Source organism: Sinocyclocheilus rhinocerous, unplaced genomic scaffold (assembly GCF_001515625.1).
Source record: "Sinocyclocheilus rhinocerous isolate Xijiao unplaced genomic scaffold, SAMN03320098_v1.1 scaffold2572, whole genome shotgun sequence".
In the NCBI taxonomy this organism is placed as follows: Eukaryota; Metazoa; Chordata; class Actinopteri; order Cypriniformes; family Cyprinidae; genus Sinocyclocheilus; species Sinocyclocheilus rhinocerous.
Window position 1 is genome coordinate 311,959 of NW_015633224.1, and position 20,268 is coordinate 332,226.

The 20,268-nt window shown below is 36.2% G+C and overlaps 1 protein-coding gene across 1 annotated transcript in view; it reads left to right on the forward strand.

Annotated features, from left to right (window-relative positions):
* LOC107743967 (angiotensin-converting enzyme-like) overlaps positions 1-20,268 on the forward strand; it is a gene marked incomplete at its 3' end in the record, with an annotated part of 37,231 nt that overhangs the window by 11,675 nt on the left and 5,288 nt on the right. The window contains exons 5-18 of the mRNA XM_016557430.1: positions 8,098-8,241; positions 8,324-8,515; positions 10,093-10,190; positions 10,272-10,441; positions 11,333-11,559; positions 11,642-11,786; positions 12,491-12,589; positions 13,227-13,349; positions 13,465-13,658; positions 14,701-14,837; positions 14,912-15,070; positions 15,287-15,374; positions 16,178-16,321; positions 16,533-16,724. Coding sequence (XP_016412916.1) covers positions 8,098-8,241; positions 8,324-8,515; positions 10,093-10,190; positions 10,272-10,441; positions 11,333-11,559; positions 11,642-11,786; positions 12,491-12,589; positions 13,227-13,349; positions 13,465-13,658; positions 14,701-14,837; positions 14,912-15,070; positions 15,287-15,374; positions 16,178-16,321; positions 16,533-16,724 — 2,112 coding nt within the window. The remainder of the gene's footprint in view (positions 1-8,097; positions 8,242-8,323; positions 8,516-10,092; positions 10,191-10,271; positions 10,442-11,332; positions 11,560-11,641; positions 11,787-12,490; positions 12,590-13,226; positions 13,350-13,464; positions 13,659-14,700; positions 14,838-14,911; positions 15,071-15,286; positions 15,375-16,177; positions 16,322-16,532; positions 16,725-20,268) is intronic.

Genomic DNA, 20,268 nt, shown 5'->3' on the forward strand with positions numbered 1-20,268 from the left:
ATAAAAAAGTAAAAATATGAATGGTATTATAATGTTATACTAAAACTAATACAATGGAAAAACCCTAAGCGTGCAGAATAACATAAGTGGACTTTGAACGATTAATTGCCACTTTGAACGATTACGTAATTGTGGCATCCATAATTGTAATTGCGATTAGAAATTCGATTAATTGTGCAGTCCTAGCTTGAGGCTTTAATATTTATGCACGCGGATCAAGCTATAGATGGTTAAAGAGATGAACCAAAGAACATTAATCACAACTGAGAATGCAAAAGTAGCAATAACACTTTTGCAGACAGATTATATTTAAAATAGAGAACATTCAAACATTGTTTACATTCTCCAAAGGGCAATTTTGCAGCTTTAAAATATGTTTATTTGTAACTAATTTTGCTATTCATCCTTTATTCAGGACAACAGCCTGATTGCAAGTATGATATTGCTTTTACACAACAGTTAACAATAAAAAAGAAGTTAATACTTACTAACTAATTGTTCAGCCAACAAAATATCTGAGAAACATACAGTAATGAGTGATTCAATGACTCACTGAAAAAAGCCATTTGTGACCCTGGACCACAAAACCAGTCATAAGGGTCAATTTTTCGAAATAGAGATTTATACATCACATAAATAAGCTTTCCATTGATGTATGGTTTGTTAGGATAGGAAAATATTTGAAAATCTGGAATCTAAGGGGGCAAAAAAATCTAAATATTGAGAAAATCACCTTTAAAGTTGTCCAAATGAAGTTCTTAGCAATGCATATTACTAACCAAAAATTAAGTTTTAATATATTTACAGTAGGAAATGTACAAAATATCTTCATGGAACATCTTTACTTAATATCCTAATGATTTTTGGCATAAAAGAAAAATCTATCATTTTGACCCATACAATGTATTTTTGGCTATTGCTACAAATATCCCCCAGCGACTTAAGACTGGTTTTGTGGTCAAGGGTCACATTTGTTTTGCTCCTGAAAAAAAATAATTTAGCTGAGGTCACATTTACCATAGTTCGGCCAATTTTTGCATGCAAAATGCAGTAATTACAATGAGAATCCAAGCAATCTGGAATTTCGCACAAGGGTGAAAGATTTCCCAACAGGTTCAAATTGGTCAAATTAATTTGCAGCATTGACCAACAGAATGCTTCTGGGTTTGAAAGTGCTTCATACATCACTAGACTGTAGAGAACCAACAATTAACCTTTTTTGTCTGCGGAATTAGCAAAAGTGTCACTAATGTGACTGCATCTTCAATTACTTGAAGATCCACTCATAAAGACTGGTTGCATCTACAAGTGTAACTTTGGGTAACACTTTATTTTAAGGACCGATTCTCACTATTAACTAGAATGCATATTACTAGCCAGGGCCGGAGTGGGACTCATTTTCAGCCTTGGAGTTTCATGCCTTAGACCGGCCCACTTTAGTTCACGACTGAGCTATTAAAATAATGTAATTAAAACCAGTGTATAAAAGTCTGCAATAGTGCACTGTTCTCTACAGCCTTGTAATTCATTGTATTTTTCTAGAGCTTTCGTGTTTTTTTGTTTTTTTATACTGGCCTTTTCTTTGCGCTTTCTATTATCCATTTTTTACCTATAATTTTTTGCTCGCATATCTCCAACAACACTTTTTTTTCTGAGCAAGGTGCCGCTGTCTGGGGAGTCAACAGATAATTGCCAATTAACTTCAGAAATGGAAAATAAGGGACAATTGTGATTCTTTATAAGAAAATAAGGGACAGAATAAGGGACGCTCAAAATATTTGTACTGTACAATAATGTATGTCTGCCTGCAGTTAAAAAGTTCTCAGAAATGATCACATTTGTTTTGCTTAACCTATTTATGTACGATTATTCTAAAAAGAAATGTAGAATAAATTTTCTAAAAAATTTTGTACCTCAATGCATTGAGTAAATTGTACCATTCTAGAATAGTGACTGCATAAGTAGTGTAGTAATTTAGGAGGTGAATATACTGTGAAATTACATACATACAAATGGCATGAAATATAAAGCATAACAACTGAAGGTCTATGAAACATCAATCAATAAAGCATTTTTTAAACAATGGCACTTACATTTTTGAACTAAAATAATATTGCAACCATATAGCCTATGAATGAATGATAATGCATATTTTTTCTATTAAAGAAAAATTAGAGAGTGTGGGCTGCTTCTGGTGCTTGGTTTTGTACTTCAATATAATGAGGACTAAGTTTAAGAATATACACTAGAAGTTAGCTACATTTTTAAAATGTTATTTTTTTTCTCTATTTAACAGCGGTACTTACAATAGTGCAAGACGTCCCTCAGGTAGACTGAATGTTTTCCTGCCTTGCTGGATGTTGGATTCATGATCAATAGGTTGTTTGCATTCGCCCAAACTGATTTCCCAAAACCAAAACGCGGACGGTGAGCGTGAGTCGCGCTCGCTGTGAAGCGGGAGCAGCCGGCAGATTACGCTTGGTCTTAAAGCCTTCCTCAAACGGCTACGTTCGCAAATACAACAATAATTTGCGCAAAAAGAATGATTAATTATCCATTAAGAGTTTGTTATTCATATGGTCTGGTGGTCATATGGCGTATGCCTGCGAATACTGTACAGACTATGTTATTGCTTTCATATGGGATGCTTCTTTGATGCCTTAAAGGCAGAGTAAGCGATTTCTGGTAGCCAATGTTGATATTTGAAATCACCAAAACAAACACGCCCCTACCCCAAAAGGGTCTTGCCCCTATTTTGATAGCTCCGCCCCACATATACGTACGCAACCCAGGCAACGATTAGTTCTGTGAAATTAGCCAATTTTTAGCCAATCCGGGCCTGTTACTAGCATACTGGCTGTTTATTAGTACTTATAAAGTGCATATCAATGCCTTATTATGCATGCCTATATTTTAGATCCCTTAGTCCAACCCCATACCTAAACTTAACATATACTTTACTATTAAGAAGCAGGAAATTGAGGTGACTTCCGGTATGGCGTTGGGGCAAGTGGCAGCGTAGAGTGAAAGCTCCCAGACAAACGTGTTATTCTCCCCGAATTTAATTCATTATACTCTTTGAAATTAACTAGTAAACATGGAGGGGGAGAAGCAACGAAAGGCTAGAAGCAAAGCATCCCAAAAACCCGAGAAAAATTAGAAACAAACAGCGGAAAATGAAGACAACGCAGGCGAGCACGAAGCAGAGGATACCTTTCAAAGAAGCATCGAAGCTATATACGCTGAGATTAAAGCTATCCGATCAGACGTAAAAACGGAGTTAAACAATTTTCACGAGATTCTTTCCAGAGACATGAAATCTGATTTGGCAAATTTCAGAACAGACATCAACCTGAAACTGAACGAAATCGCCACAGATTTGAATGACACGATGGGTAGATTGGAGGAGGCTAAACAGAGAGTGACGGATTTGGAAGAATGGAACACTGAAGCTAAAGAAGTGCTGTGTCAAACCCTTGACATCCAGCAAAAAATGCAAACAAAACTGATAGATCTCGACGAAACAATATACGACTGTATGGAATTCCGGAGGAGGCTGAAGGGGACAACATACAGGAGTTTATTGAAAGTTTCATCAAGACGGAACTAGCCCTCTCCGACACTGAACTTGGGATACAACGCTGTCACAGGGTGCTCGGCCCCAAACCACCGCCGAATGCTAATCCCCGATCGATTGTGATTTACTTCCTAGAATATAAAATCAAAGAATTGGTGCTTCGTTCGGCTTGGAGGAAAAGGGAAGTTTACTTGAAGGGGAAACGAGTGTACTTTGACCAGGACTACCCCGCTGAAACTCAAAAGAAGAGGAAGGCATTCGCGCCAATCAGGAAACTACTCAAAGAAAAGGGTCTCCGTTTCCAGACACCTCCTCCCGCTAAGCTTCGCGTTTTTTTTCCAAGATGGTCCAATTGTTTATAACAGCGCAGTAGAGGCGATGGAGGATCTAAAGAAGAAAGGATTGACAACGGCCAGCATCAGAGAAGATCATACCACCGCATCGGCATCCATGGAAAGGCTGAGTAAAATCTCTTGGGAAACGGCGGGCGTAAGGCCATGACACAGCCGAGAGACACATCAAGAGAGAGCGCGGAAAAAACTCCAGGATTTCCGCTGGGACAGTGGAGATACTGATTTGACTTTTTTCTCAGGGTAAAATTAGTTAAAAATAACTTATAGCCAAGATTGAACCAGAACCAGAATGATAATTTAATAGAAGAAGGATAATATTCATACAAAGGCTATGAATCTTGAGTTTGGATAAAATTATTTTCATCATGGGTTAATTTAAGTTTTTAGCTTAACAGATTCATAAATGAAAAACGTTTTTGTCTGGGAGTTCTAGGAAGAATTATTCTACTAAGTGCACTGATTTATAATATCGGATTGCACTGGGGAGGCCCTTCGTAAATCGAAGATTTTCCTTTCCAAACAGAAGTTACTTAAGAAGAAACTTGGATCATGGAAGTTACTGGGGTTTTTTTTGGTTGCACATTTGATATTTTTCGATGCTGTGTTAAAATGTGTTATGATGTTAAGGTCAACCAGGGCTTACAGTATGAAAGTGTATGATCATAAATGTTGCAGCAAGAATATAGAATAATATCACTTAATGTTAACGGGTTACAAAATCCTATCAAATGAGGTAAACTCATAGCAAAGATGAAGAGAACCAACATATAATTTTTTGGCAAGAAACTCACCTGGTACAAACTGAACATGAGAAACTGAAAAGGTTAGGATTTAGAAACACATTTTATTCATGCTATACTAAGGGACATGCTAGAGAAGTTGCAATATTAAAGGGTTAGTTCACCCAAAAATGAAAACAAGCAATTATATCTGTGATACCAAAGGCTGGAAAAGATAAGACAGAATGCGGCGCATACAGACCTATTTCAGTGTTAAATATAGATTATAGAATATATGCTTCAATAATAGTTAAAAGATTAGAAAATATAATTCCTGATTTGATTGCTACTGACCAAACTGGATTTGTTAAAAGTAGGCAGACACATGATAATGTGAGACGTGCATTATTTTTGTTGGAGAGCATGAGCAAAAATACTTCCAAATCCCTGGCAATTAGCCTGGACGCGGAAAAAGCTTTCGACTCGGTGCGATGGGAGTTTTTGTATTTAGTATTGCAACGTTTTGGCTTTAATGAAGAGGTTATAAGAAGTATTAAACCGCTATATAATTTACCAACAGCCAAGATTAAAATAAATGGTAATGTTTATAACTCGATTACACTGGAGCGGGGATGTCATCAGGGATGCCCCTTGAGTCCCATGCTTTTTGCACTATTCATAGAGCCATTAGCTCAGGCAATTAGAGAAGATACAGAAATTCTAGGAATTCCAATGAAAGAAACCGAACACAAAATATGCCTGTATGCGGATGACATTCTTATGACTATTTCCGAGCCAGATTCCAGTTTACCTAAACTCATGTCTTGTCTTGAGCAGTTTGGTTGGTATTCAGGATATAAACTAAATTTACACAAAACCCAAACCCTCTCTTTTAATTATTCACCACAGGAAAATATCCGTAAAAAATATAATTTTAAATGGAAAACAAACAGTATTAAATACCTGGGGGTTATCATACCAAAGAATTTGGCTAAAATTTATATTTCAAATTATGGATCTATTACGAAGGAACTGAAAGCAGACTTGGATAATTGGACACCTCTAACTTTTAGTTTGTATAATCGAATAGAAATTATAAGGATGAATGTTTTACCGCGATTATTATTTTTCTTTCAATCACTACCTGTAGAGATACCAAAAAAACGATTTAATGACTAGAACAGAATGATCTCAAGATTTATATGGAAAAATCAGAAACCCAGGGTAAGACTCAAAACAATACAATTACCAAATTAGGAAATGGGAGGACTGTCTCTTCCATGTTTGGAGGATTATTATAAAGCAGCACAATTAAAATATCTAGTTTGCTGGTGTATTGACGATTATGATGCAAAATGGAAAGAATTAGAATTCAACCAGCTAGACTTTCCTCTCCCTTCTTTATTAGGGGACAAAACTACTAAGATTATGTACTCTAACAAATTAAGCAATTGGACATTAGTTCCTCTTAATACTTCAAAGAATGCAAAACTCTGAAACTGGAAAGACAAACACAGCTGCTAAAATGGGTGGCATATGTGTGGTTTAAACAATGGGATTGATCATAGTTTTGGTACTATATATTTAGGAAACATACCAACTGATTTTAATGCTCAAGATAAGTACCTTCTCAGATTGTTATTGGTTGCTGGTAAAAAAGCAATAACCAAGAAATGGCTGGATGAGAATCCACCAACAAAAGAAGAGGGGATAGTGATTGTAAAGGATATGTTTGATATGGAGAAAATGTCCTTTTCTCTAAGTCTAAGTATGGATACATTTTATAAGAACTGGTCGAAATGGTTAATACACAGGAAAATAGATAGTACATAAATAGATGTTAAGTTCTTTTTCCCCTTTTTTATGTGTTTTTTTGTTATAAGAAATAAAAAAAATAAAAAAAGAAGCAGGAAATTGAGGCAATTTTATTGAGTTTGTTGAGGCACAAGTCTTAGTTTATAGTGAGAACTGGACCTTGAAATAAAGTGTGATCTAAGTTTGTGACCTGCTGAAAGAATTCTTGTAAAATCCCCACCACTTGACCTCACTTGCCTTGCTCTCAACAATTAACTTTACTAAATGTTTGTTTACATTAGCACCGTTAGGTTTACGTTTTTTGCCGAAGAGGAACAGAACATTCCACTAGAAGTGTTTAGCTTATCTTAAAAGGTTGCTTTTATCCGAAGAGTGCACCATTACATCCATGCCACAACATCATTAATCTCTATAACATTCAAAATCCCAAACTAGCTGCTTATTTGGATGAAATCACATGTTTGTTCTAACAGTGTTTCATACATGTGGACTTGCTTATATCTGCAGCGGATGTGTGCTTTTCCCCATCTCCAAATACACATGGACCAAAAAAGTCACAAACAAACAGCAGTAAATCTGACTCTGTATGAATACACAACACTAAATTCTAGCTGATGTCCATTAACTCTTGCCTACTGTTCCTGTCCTCCACTTCATGGATCCAGTCAAATGATCCAAAGCAAAAATCAACATGTGTTGTGTCCTGTACCCTTACGAAAATGAAGTTTATTCAAGTGTGCTATTAGTATACTTCTTTTAAACTAAAAATAGGAAAGTATACTTTTAGTCTACTTTTTATGTACTTCTCAGAAATTGGCTTTATGTACTTCTCAGAAATATACTTAAAATGACTTAGAAAAAGTCTAAATATATTTCAGCTATAATTGTGCTCCTAGAATCCATGTTTTCATTGTTATACAAAAATATACTTGAACTTTACTTAAGTATACTTATTAAAATAAACTTGAAGTATACTACTTTTTGGTAAGGGTACTCCTAAAAGCTTCCGTTCAAGGCTCTTCCTGAGAAACTGCACTGATTTTGGACCACAAAAATCCAGAACACAGTTGTAAACAAACGCCCTTTCTTCATCTGGGGCTCATTTGCAAGACTCAGCATAACCTAAATCTTGAACTAGAAGTTGTTTTACTGCAGAGTTCGTATTAAAAATAGTTCACTTAGAAATGAAAATTCCCTGAAAATGTACTCACCTTCAGGCCATCCAAGATGTAAATGAGTTTGTTTGTTCATCACAACAGATTTGGAGAAATTTAGCATTCCATCACGTACACACCAATGGATTCTTTGCAGTGAATGGGTGCCATCAGAATGAGAGTTCAAACAGCTGATAAAAACATCACAATAATCCACACGTCTCCAAATTAACATCTTGTGAAGCGAAAGGCTGCATGTTTGTAATAAACAAATCCATCATTCAGACATTTTTATCTTCAAACCACTGCTTTTGGCTAAAAATGTGAGTAATATATATTCATAAAATTGCTCCAAATCTGTTCCGGAGATGAAGAAACAAACTCAACTACAGTACATGTTGGATGGCCTCAGGGTGAGTAAATTTTGGGTTAACTATTCCTCTAATTATTATGCATTTATGTTATTTATGTGTTTTTAGAGCTCACAGAAATAATGGCTACCTCAAGAAGCTATAAGAGGCTTCTGTATGTCTGGGAAGGCTGGCACAACGCCTCAGGGGTCCCACTCAGATCCCTCTACCCTGAGTTTGTGGAGCTCAGCAACAAGGCATCTCGGATGGACGGTGAGTGAGTAATTCTTGGAGAGGGGAGAAAGATAAAGAAAGAAAGATTTGATGCCCTGTTCTTCTTATCTGTTCTCCCCAGGCTTTGACGATACAGGCGCTTACTGGCTTTCCTGGTACGAATCTCAGACCTTCAAGCAAGACCTAGAGAATCTGTTTAAACAGCTGGAACCTCTCTACCAAAACCTGCATGCCTTTGTTCGCCGAAAGCTCTACGACTACTATGGTCCTAAATACATCAACCTCAAGGGTCCCATCCCTGCCCACCTCTTGGGTAAGTCGTTAGATTGCGAAAAATACAGATTTGCGAATGATTGAAGATGGTTTATTATTACTAATATTACGCAACTACAAAGCCAGACTTTGACATAAAGCATAAAATCTGGTCCTCATTTCAATATATTCTGGCCACTTTAAATAGGGTTATTTTTCTTACAAAAACGATCGATTCGCTACAGGAGGCCTTTGTTCACCCCCCGGAGCCATGTGAGGCAATTTTTATTATGGATGGATGCGCTTTATTGGACTTCTTTTGGATTATTGACAAGAAATACCCACTCATTGCCATTATAAAGCTTGGATTCGTCTGAAAGATGAATGTCATATACACCTAGGATGGCTTGAGGGTGAGTAAATTATGGGAAGAAAGATTTGATGCCCCGTTCTTCTTATCTGTTCTCCCCAGGCTTTGACGATACAGGCGCTTACTGGCTTTCCTGGTACGAATCTCAGACCTTCAAGCAAGACCTAGAGAATCTGTTTAAACAGCTGGAACCTCTCTACCAAAACCTGCATGCCTTTGTTCGCCGAAAGCTCTACGACTACTATGGTCCTAAATACATCAACCTCAAGGGTCCCATCCCTGCCCACCTCTTGGGTAAGTCGTTAGATTGCGAAAAATACAGATTTGCGAATGATTGAAGATGGTTTATTATTACTAATATTACGCAACTACAAAGCCAGACTTTGACATAAAGCATAAAATCTGGTCCTCATTTCAATATATTCTGGCCAAAAATCGCCCACTTAGACAGGAAAATAGAGTCAGACTGCTTAAATTTACTGTACAATTGTGCATTCAGCAGACACTTTTGTCCAAAGAAACTTACAATAGAGAGGCATAAGTAATTTGTCACATTGGTAACACTTTACTTGAAGCCTGTATATATAATGCATTATAAAATTATTTTTAATGCATTAATTATGTACCTAATAATGCATGGTATGATCTCATAAAAGCTGTTATAAAACATTATAAACCTATCCTAAATTAAATTATAAAATCTGTATCTATAAAATCTATATAATGCATTGAAACAGTAAACAACCAATTTCAGATGTAGCAAGGAGTATACAAGTAATATAATGCATTATAACGTTGGTGACAATTGTTGATGAAAAGATATAATGCATTAACTAATATTAAGTAATGAGACCTTATTGAAAAGTGTTATTATTTAGCGTTATTTTCACCAATAATGTTAAAAATGGTATTAATTCCCACCATGATATTAGACACAGTACATCATTTGAGATATAGTGGAATTTTTTCTTTACATCTCGTGACTTTTACTTTTTTTTCATAATTCTGAGTTAACACTTTGCAATTTTGACCTTTTTTCTCTGAATTGTTAGTTTACCTCTCCCAATTCAGACTTTTTTTTTTCTTCTCAAAATTGCATGCTATCAACAGGCAATTGCAAGTTTACATCACAGAATTCTGACTTTGTAATATAATGCATTATGAATGCAATTTCAGGTATTATACATACAGGCTTCAAGTAAACTGTTACCACTTTTTCATGTTTTCTACATTGTAATTTTTTATCATATGCTCTCATTGTGTTTCAGGCAATATGTGGTCACAAACGTGGAACAACATCTACAACCTGATGATCCCTTTTCCTGACAAGCCCAATGTAGATGTGATGGACACCATGGTTGCTAAAGTAAGCGAACAGAACTATATCTTGATGAGTGAATAATATCCTCAGCACTCCAGAGACTGATAAAATGATTTGTACCCATAGGGTTATAATGCTACTCACATGTTCCGGGTGGCTGAGGAGTTCTTCACCTCTCTGGGTTTGCTCGAAATGCCTCCTGAGTTTTGGGACAAGGCCATGCTGGAGAAACCCACCGACGGAAGGGATGTGGTCTGCCATGCCTCTGCCTGGGACTTCTACAACCCCAAAGACTTCAGGGACATTAATTATATAACTCCGACTGGATTCATCTGAAAGAAGAAAGTCATATACACCTAGGATGCCTTGAGGGTGAGTAATTCATGGGCTAATTTTCATTTTTGGGTGAACTAACCCTTTAACAATACAGAATTTAAAACAACTGTATGTCCGTTTTTTACCTTCAAATGTAAGTTTAAAAACCATGTTGATGGTTCACCGACATCTCAAAGCGAACGGCTTCCGTTTCTTTCCCCAATGTCTGTTTTGGGAGTTTGTAAGTTTGGTGAGCGGGTACGAAATTCCACAAAAAGGACAGATTGCTTTACGGCAGCAACAAATGCACGGCTGTTTCTCACAATTGCAAATTATGAATTCATCATTGTAAATTTGTAATTCTAACACTTTTTCTCAAAATTGCAGTAATAAATTAATTGCTCGAGTTTACATTTTGCGATTCTGACATTCTGAGTTTGTTTACATTTCATTATTTTATTTGTTTTACTTGTTTCATCTCATAATTCATGTTTTTTCATAATTGTGACTTTGTAACTTGTATTTAAGCATATAAACGTGCAATTCTGAGATATATAGAATTCTATAAAAATATAATTGTGCGATTAAAAGCCACAATAATATTATTATTTTTTTATTTTATTTTATGCTGTGGCGGAAATAAGATTTCATACTGTCAGATTGGTCAGGATTATCAAATAAACTGAATCATTTGATTAATAGCACTACATTCTTAAGCTTTTCAAGTGAATCACCCTATGAATGCTTTCTTTCAAACTATTATAGAAATATAAGAAGGGACTGGTAGGAAAAGGAAGATGTAATATAAAAAAAATACACAAATTACCATCAAAGATTTTCTTAAATAATATAGCAAAATGTGTGATCCCTGACAGAATCAAACAGTGTACCACTGTGACTATGGAGCAGCTTTTCACCGTGCATCACGAGATGGGCCATGTGGAATATTACCTCCAGTACAAAGAGCAGCCGGTCAGCTTCAGGAGAGGAGCCAATCCTGGCTTCCATGAGGCCGTAGGGGATGTGCTGTCTCTGTCTGTCTCCACACCCAAACATCTCCACACTATCGGCCTCCTGGAACAACTGACCGATGATGCTGGTAGGAGAAAGACATTCAGAATGATACTCATCGTGTAAACCTAAAATAATGACATTATGATGACGTATTTGTAAATCCATAGAGAGTGACATCAACTACCTGTTGAAGATGGCTTTGGAAAAGATCGCCTTCCTTCCTTTTGGATACCTTATTGATCAGTGGCGCTGGGGTGTGTTTAGCGGACGAACACCGCCTGAACGTTACAATGCAGAATGGTGGCACCTCAGGTACAGTGAAACACAAACCAAAACAGGGTCTCCTAATGGAACACTGAGGTCAGCAATCGATCATTTGTGCTATTATAGCATCCATGTCCTGTACTTTATATATTTTTATATACTTGAAGTACACTACAAGCACACATTTAATTCAATTAAGCGCACTTCTTTTTCACAACTGTTTAATATTAAACAGGTCATGATAGTTATGCTTAGGTAACCTACCTTTTTATGAAGCATCCATTTTTTTTTTTTTTTTTTTGCTGCTTACTGAATACTTTTATTCAGAAAGGAAAAAAAGTGACAGTAAAGACATTTATAGTGTTGAACTTTATTACTTAATGATTCCTGGAATATATATACATGTACAGTATAGAGAGAGAGAGAGAGAGATTGTATTCCACAACAATATTAAACTGTGATAATAACAGTTTTTTGAGCTGTAAATTAGCATATTAAAATGATTACTCTATTTTTGATGAAATTAATATAGCCTTGCTGACAATGAGACACTTCTTTTAAAACATAAAAAAATAAATAAAATCTTACCAACCCCAAACCTTTGAATAGGAGTGTAAATACAAGTTAAATCTCCTTACATTTTGGTGGGGGTTTTTTTTATGCTGTCAGTCAACTAAGACAAGGTATTTGTATTTAAATGTAAACCAACAGTACTTTCTTGAATTGAATATGAATATTTTTCCTTGTATTAGGACAAAATACCAAGGCATCTGTCCACCAACCAGACGTTCAGAGGAGCATTTTGATGCTGGAGCGAAATATCACATTCCTGGAAACACACCGTACATCAGGTGGGCTTATCACCTGGAGCTGCCCGTGCTAAATTAGCAATCAATAATCAAACTTATGATGTACACAGAGAAGATAACTACTCTCTCTCATTTAACCTCTCGTAGATACTTTGTGAGCTTCATTCTGCAGTTCCAGTTCCATCAGAAATTATGTCAGGCGGCTGGACATACCGGACCTCTGCACAAATGCGATATCTACAGATCAAGAGAGGCTGGAGCTGTTTTAGAACACTTCTTTTAAAACATAAAAAAATAAATAAAATCTTACCAACCCCAAACCTTTGAATAGGAGTGTAAATACAAGTTAAATCTCCTTACATTTTGGTGGGGTTTTTTTTTTATGCTGTCAGTCAACTAAGACAAGGTATTTGTATTTAAATGTAAACCAACAGTACTTTCTTGAATTGAATATGAATATTTTTCCTTTTATTAGGACAAAATACCAAGGCATCTGTCCACCAACCAGACGTACAGAGGAGCATTTTGATGCTGGAGCGAAATATCACATTCCTGGAAACACACCGTACATCAGGTGGGCTTATCACCTTGAGCTGCCCGTGCTATATTAGCAATCAATAATCAAACTTATGATGTACACAGAGAAGATAACTACTCTCTCTCATTTAACCTCTCGTAGATACTTTGTGAGCTTCATTCTGCAGTTCCAGTTCCATCAGAAATTATGTCAGGCGGCTGGACATACCGGACCTCTGCACAAATGCGATATCTACAGATCAAGAGAGGCTGGAGCTGTTTTAGAGTATGTATTGAGTTTAAAGTGCGACTGCCGGGGGTTTGAATGAAACCACTGTATCATCACGATGAACGGAAAATATGTACATTGAGATTAAGTGCTACTTTATTCTGTTTGGAAGGAAAGTCTTGAAGGCTGGTTCTTCAAAGCCTTGGACAGAAGTGCTACAAGAGGCTCTGGGCACTGACAAAATGGACGCCAGCCCCCTGATGAGCTATTTTGAGCCAGTTACTACCTGGCTGCAGGAACAGAATGCGAAAACAGGAGAGATGCTGGGCTGGCCTGATTTTAATTGGGTGCCACCAGTACCAGAAGGCAGATTGTTGAATAAAGTCGTTATTTTTGTTTTCTTCACGTACAAAAAGTATTCTCGTCGCTTCATAACGTTACGGTTGAACCACTGATGGCAGATGGACTATTCTGACGATGTCTTTCATACTTTTCTGGACCTTGACAGTGTAATTTACTTGGCAGGTAATGGGACAGTCACAAGCCTCCCGGTTATCTTAAATTGTGTTCCAAAGACGAACGAAGCTTTTACGGGTTTGGAACGACATGGGGGTAAGTGATTAATGACAAAATTTTCATTTTGGGGTGGAGTATCCCTTTAAATAAAATGCCACTTAAGTGTACTTAAAGAATATACACTTTCATGACTAAAGTTCTTAAAAAGTGCACTTTGTAATAGTGTAAAATTATAAGTATAATTTAATTAAAAGTACATTTTAAGTCATTATGTTTTAATAATATTTGTAATATTATTATAATATCTAAACTATAATACGTTTTAAATTAATTGAAATGAACATGCAATGAAGCATCCAAAAACATCACATTAAGTCTGCGCTTAAGTATATTGTTAAAAAGCAAATTATATCCTTAGTGTCACATAGCGGAATTACAAAAATAAAGCATATTTTCAAACAACCTTTGCAAACATGCACTTCTGTAACCAAATACTAATTTCTTTGAGGGTGATAAACCCATTATAGCAGTACATTTACTATTTACTAAAACCCAATAAACTGGGTTAAGGGAATGTAGTTTGACAAAAAAAAAAAACTCTTTCAAACTTCACCTTTAAGTAATCTTGCATTTAATAAGTACTCTTAAGTACAACTTAAGTACTCTTTAAAAGTGTACTTCAACATACTTGCGCATGGTTTTTCCATAGGGATGATTTTATTTTTCTCTCTTTGATGTAAAAGTTAGACATGATTTTGTCTTTATCAGCCTCGATTTATTTTTTCCGATTCTGTTTTTGATATTTTAAAATGCTGCTACCTTTTATATTAGGCCTACAATGCCTTCTCAGAAAACGAGCAGAACTCATTCTCGTGTTTTTTGAATGCCTCAGGTAAAATAACAGATGAGATGCTGGCCAAGCAGTTCTTAGAGCAATACAACAGCACAGCGGAGGAGGTCTGGAACTCTTACACCGAGGCCTCCTGGACCTACAACACTGACATCACTGAAGCCAACAAGGAGATCATGGTGAGGCCCGGCCTGCTCTCTATTCTACAACACCACTCATTCTCAGAGTCTCATGCTGCAATTTTTGGCTTTAGCTGCAAAAAAACTTGGAGATGGCCAACCACACAAAGATCTATGGACTAGAGGCCCGTAAGTTCGACACCAGCGACTTCCAGGACGAGTCGGTGAAAAGAATCCTGACCAAACTGAGTGACCTTGAGAGAGCTGCACTTTCTGAAGATGATCTTATAGAGGTAAGACAAACAGACAGATGATAGACAGACAGACAGACAGACAGACAGACAGATAGATATGGTGACTTACATTTTCTCTTTTTGACTCTTACATTTTTTTTTTACATTTTTGTCTGTGGTAACTTACAACAGGTTACAGTTGTTTTTGTTAGAGCTGAACTTGAAACTTTTTGAAAGACTACATTTTGACTTCTCATATATTTTTCATGTTCATAGTACAATAATTTGCTAGCATCCATGGAGACCCTGTACAGTGTAGCCACAGTCTGCAAGGATCAATCAACTTGTCTGCCTCTAGATCCAGGTGAATTCACGTTTATTCATTTTTCTATACTGTTCAAGAATTTGGGTGAAGTTTTATTATTATTATTATTTAACAAGAATACATTAAATTGATCAAAAGTGACAATAAAGAATGTTACAAAATAGATATATTTCAAATAAATTCTGTTCTTTTGAACTTTTTATTAACCAAAAAAGTATCATAGTTTCCACAAAATATATATTAAGCAGCACATCTGCTTTCAACATTGATAATAATAGAAAATTGAGCAGCAAATTAGCATATTGACCTTTTTCACATTTCTGGGTTCTATAGTTGTACATGGGAGAAATATAGTTTTTGTGTTTCCATTTAGTCAAATAGCCCACAACAGTGTTTTCACCACCTTCAAAAAGAGGAAAAAGACTAAAGTAAAAGGGGCTAACATTTCAGCTTTGCATAACAGGAATAAATTCTAGTTTAAAATGTATTAAAATAAAAAAACAGTTCTTTTAAAGTGTAATAATATTTTACAATACTGTTTTATTTTTGATCAAATAATGCAGCCTTGGTGATCAGAAGAGGCTTTCAAAATGTTGAACAATTTGAACACTTTTAGACAAGATTTTTTTTTTTTTTTAAGTTTTAAAAGTTATGCACACGCTGTGCAAAAACTCACTGTGGCCTTTTCTGTCTTTTGTTAGTTATGCTAACCACAAACTGTTTGTAGTGGAACAGTGAAAAATGAAAGTGCTTACAGAGTCTGTTTTTCATATCACAGCCTGCCAAATTGATTACTATAACCCCTTATGCTGTTTTTGATGTGTTTGTGTTTTGTTTTCCAGATCTGAATAAGATCATGGCCGAGTCCAGGGATTATGACGAGCTGCTGTTCGCCTGGCAGGGTTGGCGTAATGCCTCGGGCAGAGAGCTCCGCAGCAGCTACAAGAGATATGTGGAGCTTGCCAATTTAGCTGCAAAGAGCAATAGTAAGTGCCTGAAAATAAAACACTTTTTGTAAGAGGATCTCTTGCAACACGGGGCAGTTGGAGAAAGACATTTAATATCTTTCTGTGAATTTAATTTTCAGCCCACATTTTACAAACTTACTCCAAGTGGCAATAAACACTGACTCACATTAAGAATAGTTCCTGAGAGCTTTGAATGAAGCTCTAATGTTGATTGTATATCTAATATCAGGTCACACGGATAATGGGGCATTCTGGCGTTCTCTGTATGAGACCCCCACCTTTGAAGAGGATCTGGAAGCCTTGTGGAAAGATCTAGAACCGCTCTACCTCAACGTTCATGCTTATGTGCGCAGGGCACTGTACAAGAAATACGGACCAGAACGAATCAACCTTAAAGGACCAATTCCAGCTCATCTACTCGGTGAGAGATGAAATATACATAGTGTAATAAAATTCTTTTTTAAGATGCTTTGGTAAGTAAGCCAAAACATGATATAGGCCTACGTGCAGGGCCGTCCTTAGGGGGGTGCAAGTGGTGCACGGTGAACGGACCCCCCCCCCAACGGACCAAGGGGGGCCCCGCTCCCTACCTCGCACTGAGCCCCGCGTCAGCTAAAACTGGCTCACTTTTACTTCATGGGAATTTAAATTTGAATTAGAATCAGTTTTTAAAATAAAAATCAACACAGAAAATCAAACAACAGAGAAATTTTACTTGTAGCAGGTTTTATGCCAAACTTGTGTTTTGTGAGAAAATCAGCACGATCTCACTGGAAAACGTACTGTATCCATTTTACAAGGTGGCGTTTTCATGTTAATTAATCATAAATTAGCATTTTAGACAAAAAGCAAGCATGAAGGTCCACCCCTAAACATAGCTATCACTGGGGAGTAAGCAGATCATATGAAAATGTACGAATAGGTCACCAATTTGCCAAAACGTGGCCCCAGTACCTGATTTGGTAGTGCTGGGTGGGGAAGGTGGGGAATTTGTTTGTTTTTTTAATCATAAAGACATCATTAAATTCATTTAATCATTAAATTGCTGCTCGTTTGCATTAACAAGTGCAGTTAGTAATAATATTACATATTTATTTCTTGGAAATGCACATGTGAAGCACTGACATGCAGATAAAATGAACTTTTAACAACAGTATTTACTTACTTTGTGTAATTCAGTCACAATGTGAAGAACCTTTAGATTTGCATGAGACTTTGTGAACTTCATACTTCAGTACAAAAAGTTGATTGACAAAAAATTGATTTCTTGACGTTTCGATATTAACTGAATCTACGCAGTGGGTTGTGAGCAATATTAGATCTGCACTTCTAAATTTCCACTGGAAATAGTAAACCATCCGGGAACCTTTTGGATACACATTACTCAAATAATACTATGATTTGGGACACACTAATTCTAATTTTAAATACTATTTAGGATGGATAGTATGTGAATTGGGACACAGCAACTTTTTGGAGATTTTTTTTTTTTACCATAATAGAGTGGCTGTGTATACACACCTCGGACACATAAAAAAATATGTAAAAGTGAACTTTGCATAATAGGTCCCCTGTAAACTGACAGCAGCCTTATAAACCCCATCACTCACTGCTTTTGACTTAATAATTTCTGTAGCTTTAATAAAAATATTTAATTCACACAATGAAGACAAGTATACAGCATTTTATTTTTACATTTGACTATTCAGCAATACTACAAACCTTGAGATATAATTTTAAATGTTTTTTGTTTATTTTATCTCGGCATTTTTTGTCTCGTCTCCTCTGAGACATGATATATTCATCCATCAAGCAGTTGATACCATTTTATTAATTAATTAATTAATTTATTTATTGTTTGTGCACTGAAATACAATTTCTCATATATATATATATATATATATATATATACAGGGCTCCAGACTCATTCTTCCCACTGGTCGCTCTTTTGCAAATAACTTTCTCAGTTGGTCGCATGAGCACATGATTTGGTCGCATTTTTTTTTTTTTGCTACAACATGGTATTAATCAATGCATGCTGATGAACTTATCATAGTTTATAGTTATATGGAAACGAAAGTGGTTAACATTCAACCTGTTCTTTTTCTTCGGTATTTGTGATTTGAATTTTGTGAACGGGAGTTCCTCTTTTTCTGTGTTATAAGCCGGTCTTCGGATGCTTTCACTTTCGAATTCGCGATCTTGTCACGTTTTACAAGAAAAGAATGAAAGCCCGCATGGAGTTTGCTAAAAAAACACCTGAAGGACTCCAAGATGGTGAGAAATAAGATTCTCTGGTCTGATGAGACCAAGATAGAACTTTTTGGCCTTAATTCTAAGCGGTATGTGTGGAGAAAACCAGGCACCTGTCCAATACAGTCCCAACAGTGAAGCATGGTGGTGGCAGCATCATGCTGTGGGGGTGTTTTTCAGCTGCAGGGACAGGACGACTGGTTGCAATCGAGGGAAAGATGAATGCGGCCAAGTACAGGGATATCCTGGATGAAAACCTTCTCCAGAGTGCTCAGGACCTCAGACTGGGCCGAAGGTTTACCTTTCAACAAGACAATGACCCTAAGCACACAGCTAAAATAACGAAGGAGTGGCTTCACAACAACTCTGTGACTGTTCTTGAATGGCCCAGCCAGAGCCCTGGCTTAAACCCAATTGAGCATCTCTGGAGAGACCTAAAAATGGCTGTCCACCAACGTTTACCATCCAACCTGGCAGAACTGGAGAGGATCTGCAAGGAGGAATGGCGGAGGATCCCCAAATCCAGGTGTGAATAACTTGTTGCATCTTTCCCAAAAAGTCTCATGGCTGTATTAGATCAAAAAGCAAATGGTCTGAATACTTAGGACCATGTGATATTTCAGTTTTTTTTTTTTAATAAATCTGCAAAAATGTCAACAATTCTGTGTTTTTCTGTCAATATGGGGTGCTGTGTGTACATTAATGAGGAAAAAAAAATTAACTTAAATGATTTTAGCAAATGGCTGCAATATAACAAAGAGTGAAAAATTTAAGGGGGTCTGAATACTTTCCGTACCCACTGCAGATGATACATCTATACATATTTCACTTTTTAAGACTAAGACAAAAGATGGATTCTTTGTTACTCTTAATTAAAAAGCACAACAACAATAAAACAGTAAGATACAATGACAAACGAGCTTACACAACGTTTATTAATAAAAACGAATAAGACGAGGCATGGCAAACACCACATGCTGTATTATATACCGACTAATAAATTACAGAATGTTTAGCAAACCCTGAGGAATCAAATCAAATAAAAAAATAAAAGAGAGCTTCCATAGCATAACGTGAGGTAAACAGCAAAGATAACAAGCTTTTCAAAATGAAAACAAAAAGAAAAGTAAAACTTGCTGTCGGTGACAGTGCTTGCATGTTTTTGTCCCACAAGAATACCAACATGTAAAATTATAAATAGTATAAATAAAAATAAATAATAAACAACATAAATATCCCTTTAAAGTGGAAGTGAAGCAGTCAGTCAAGTTTACATTATTTAGTAAACTGATTTCCACTTTAATAAAAAAATATATAATAAACACAATTAATGTATCAATTCCGTTTTATTTTTTTCCAAATTCCGTTTTTTCCACTTAAATTTTTCTCGACTCCTTTTTAATAGTTAAATTAAATTTTATTGTTTTACTTTACTTTAGCTTGAAAGCCAGCCATCATTTCCTCAATATTCGCGTCATTTATGCTTTGCACTCCTGCTGACGTGGCGAGTATAAACCATGCTCTACTCTCTAAGCGTAGCGCGGTTTCGTTATGCTTTCAGGTTCGTTTGTCGTTTGATGTTTCTCATATGCAACAAAAATGGCAGCGCTTATGAGCTGAAAGGTCGCCAGTGTGACCGCTCACAAAATTTAGTCGCACAGGCAGAAAAAATGGTTGCAGTCTGGAGTCCTGGTCCTGATATATATATATAT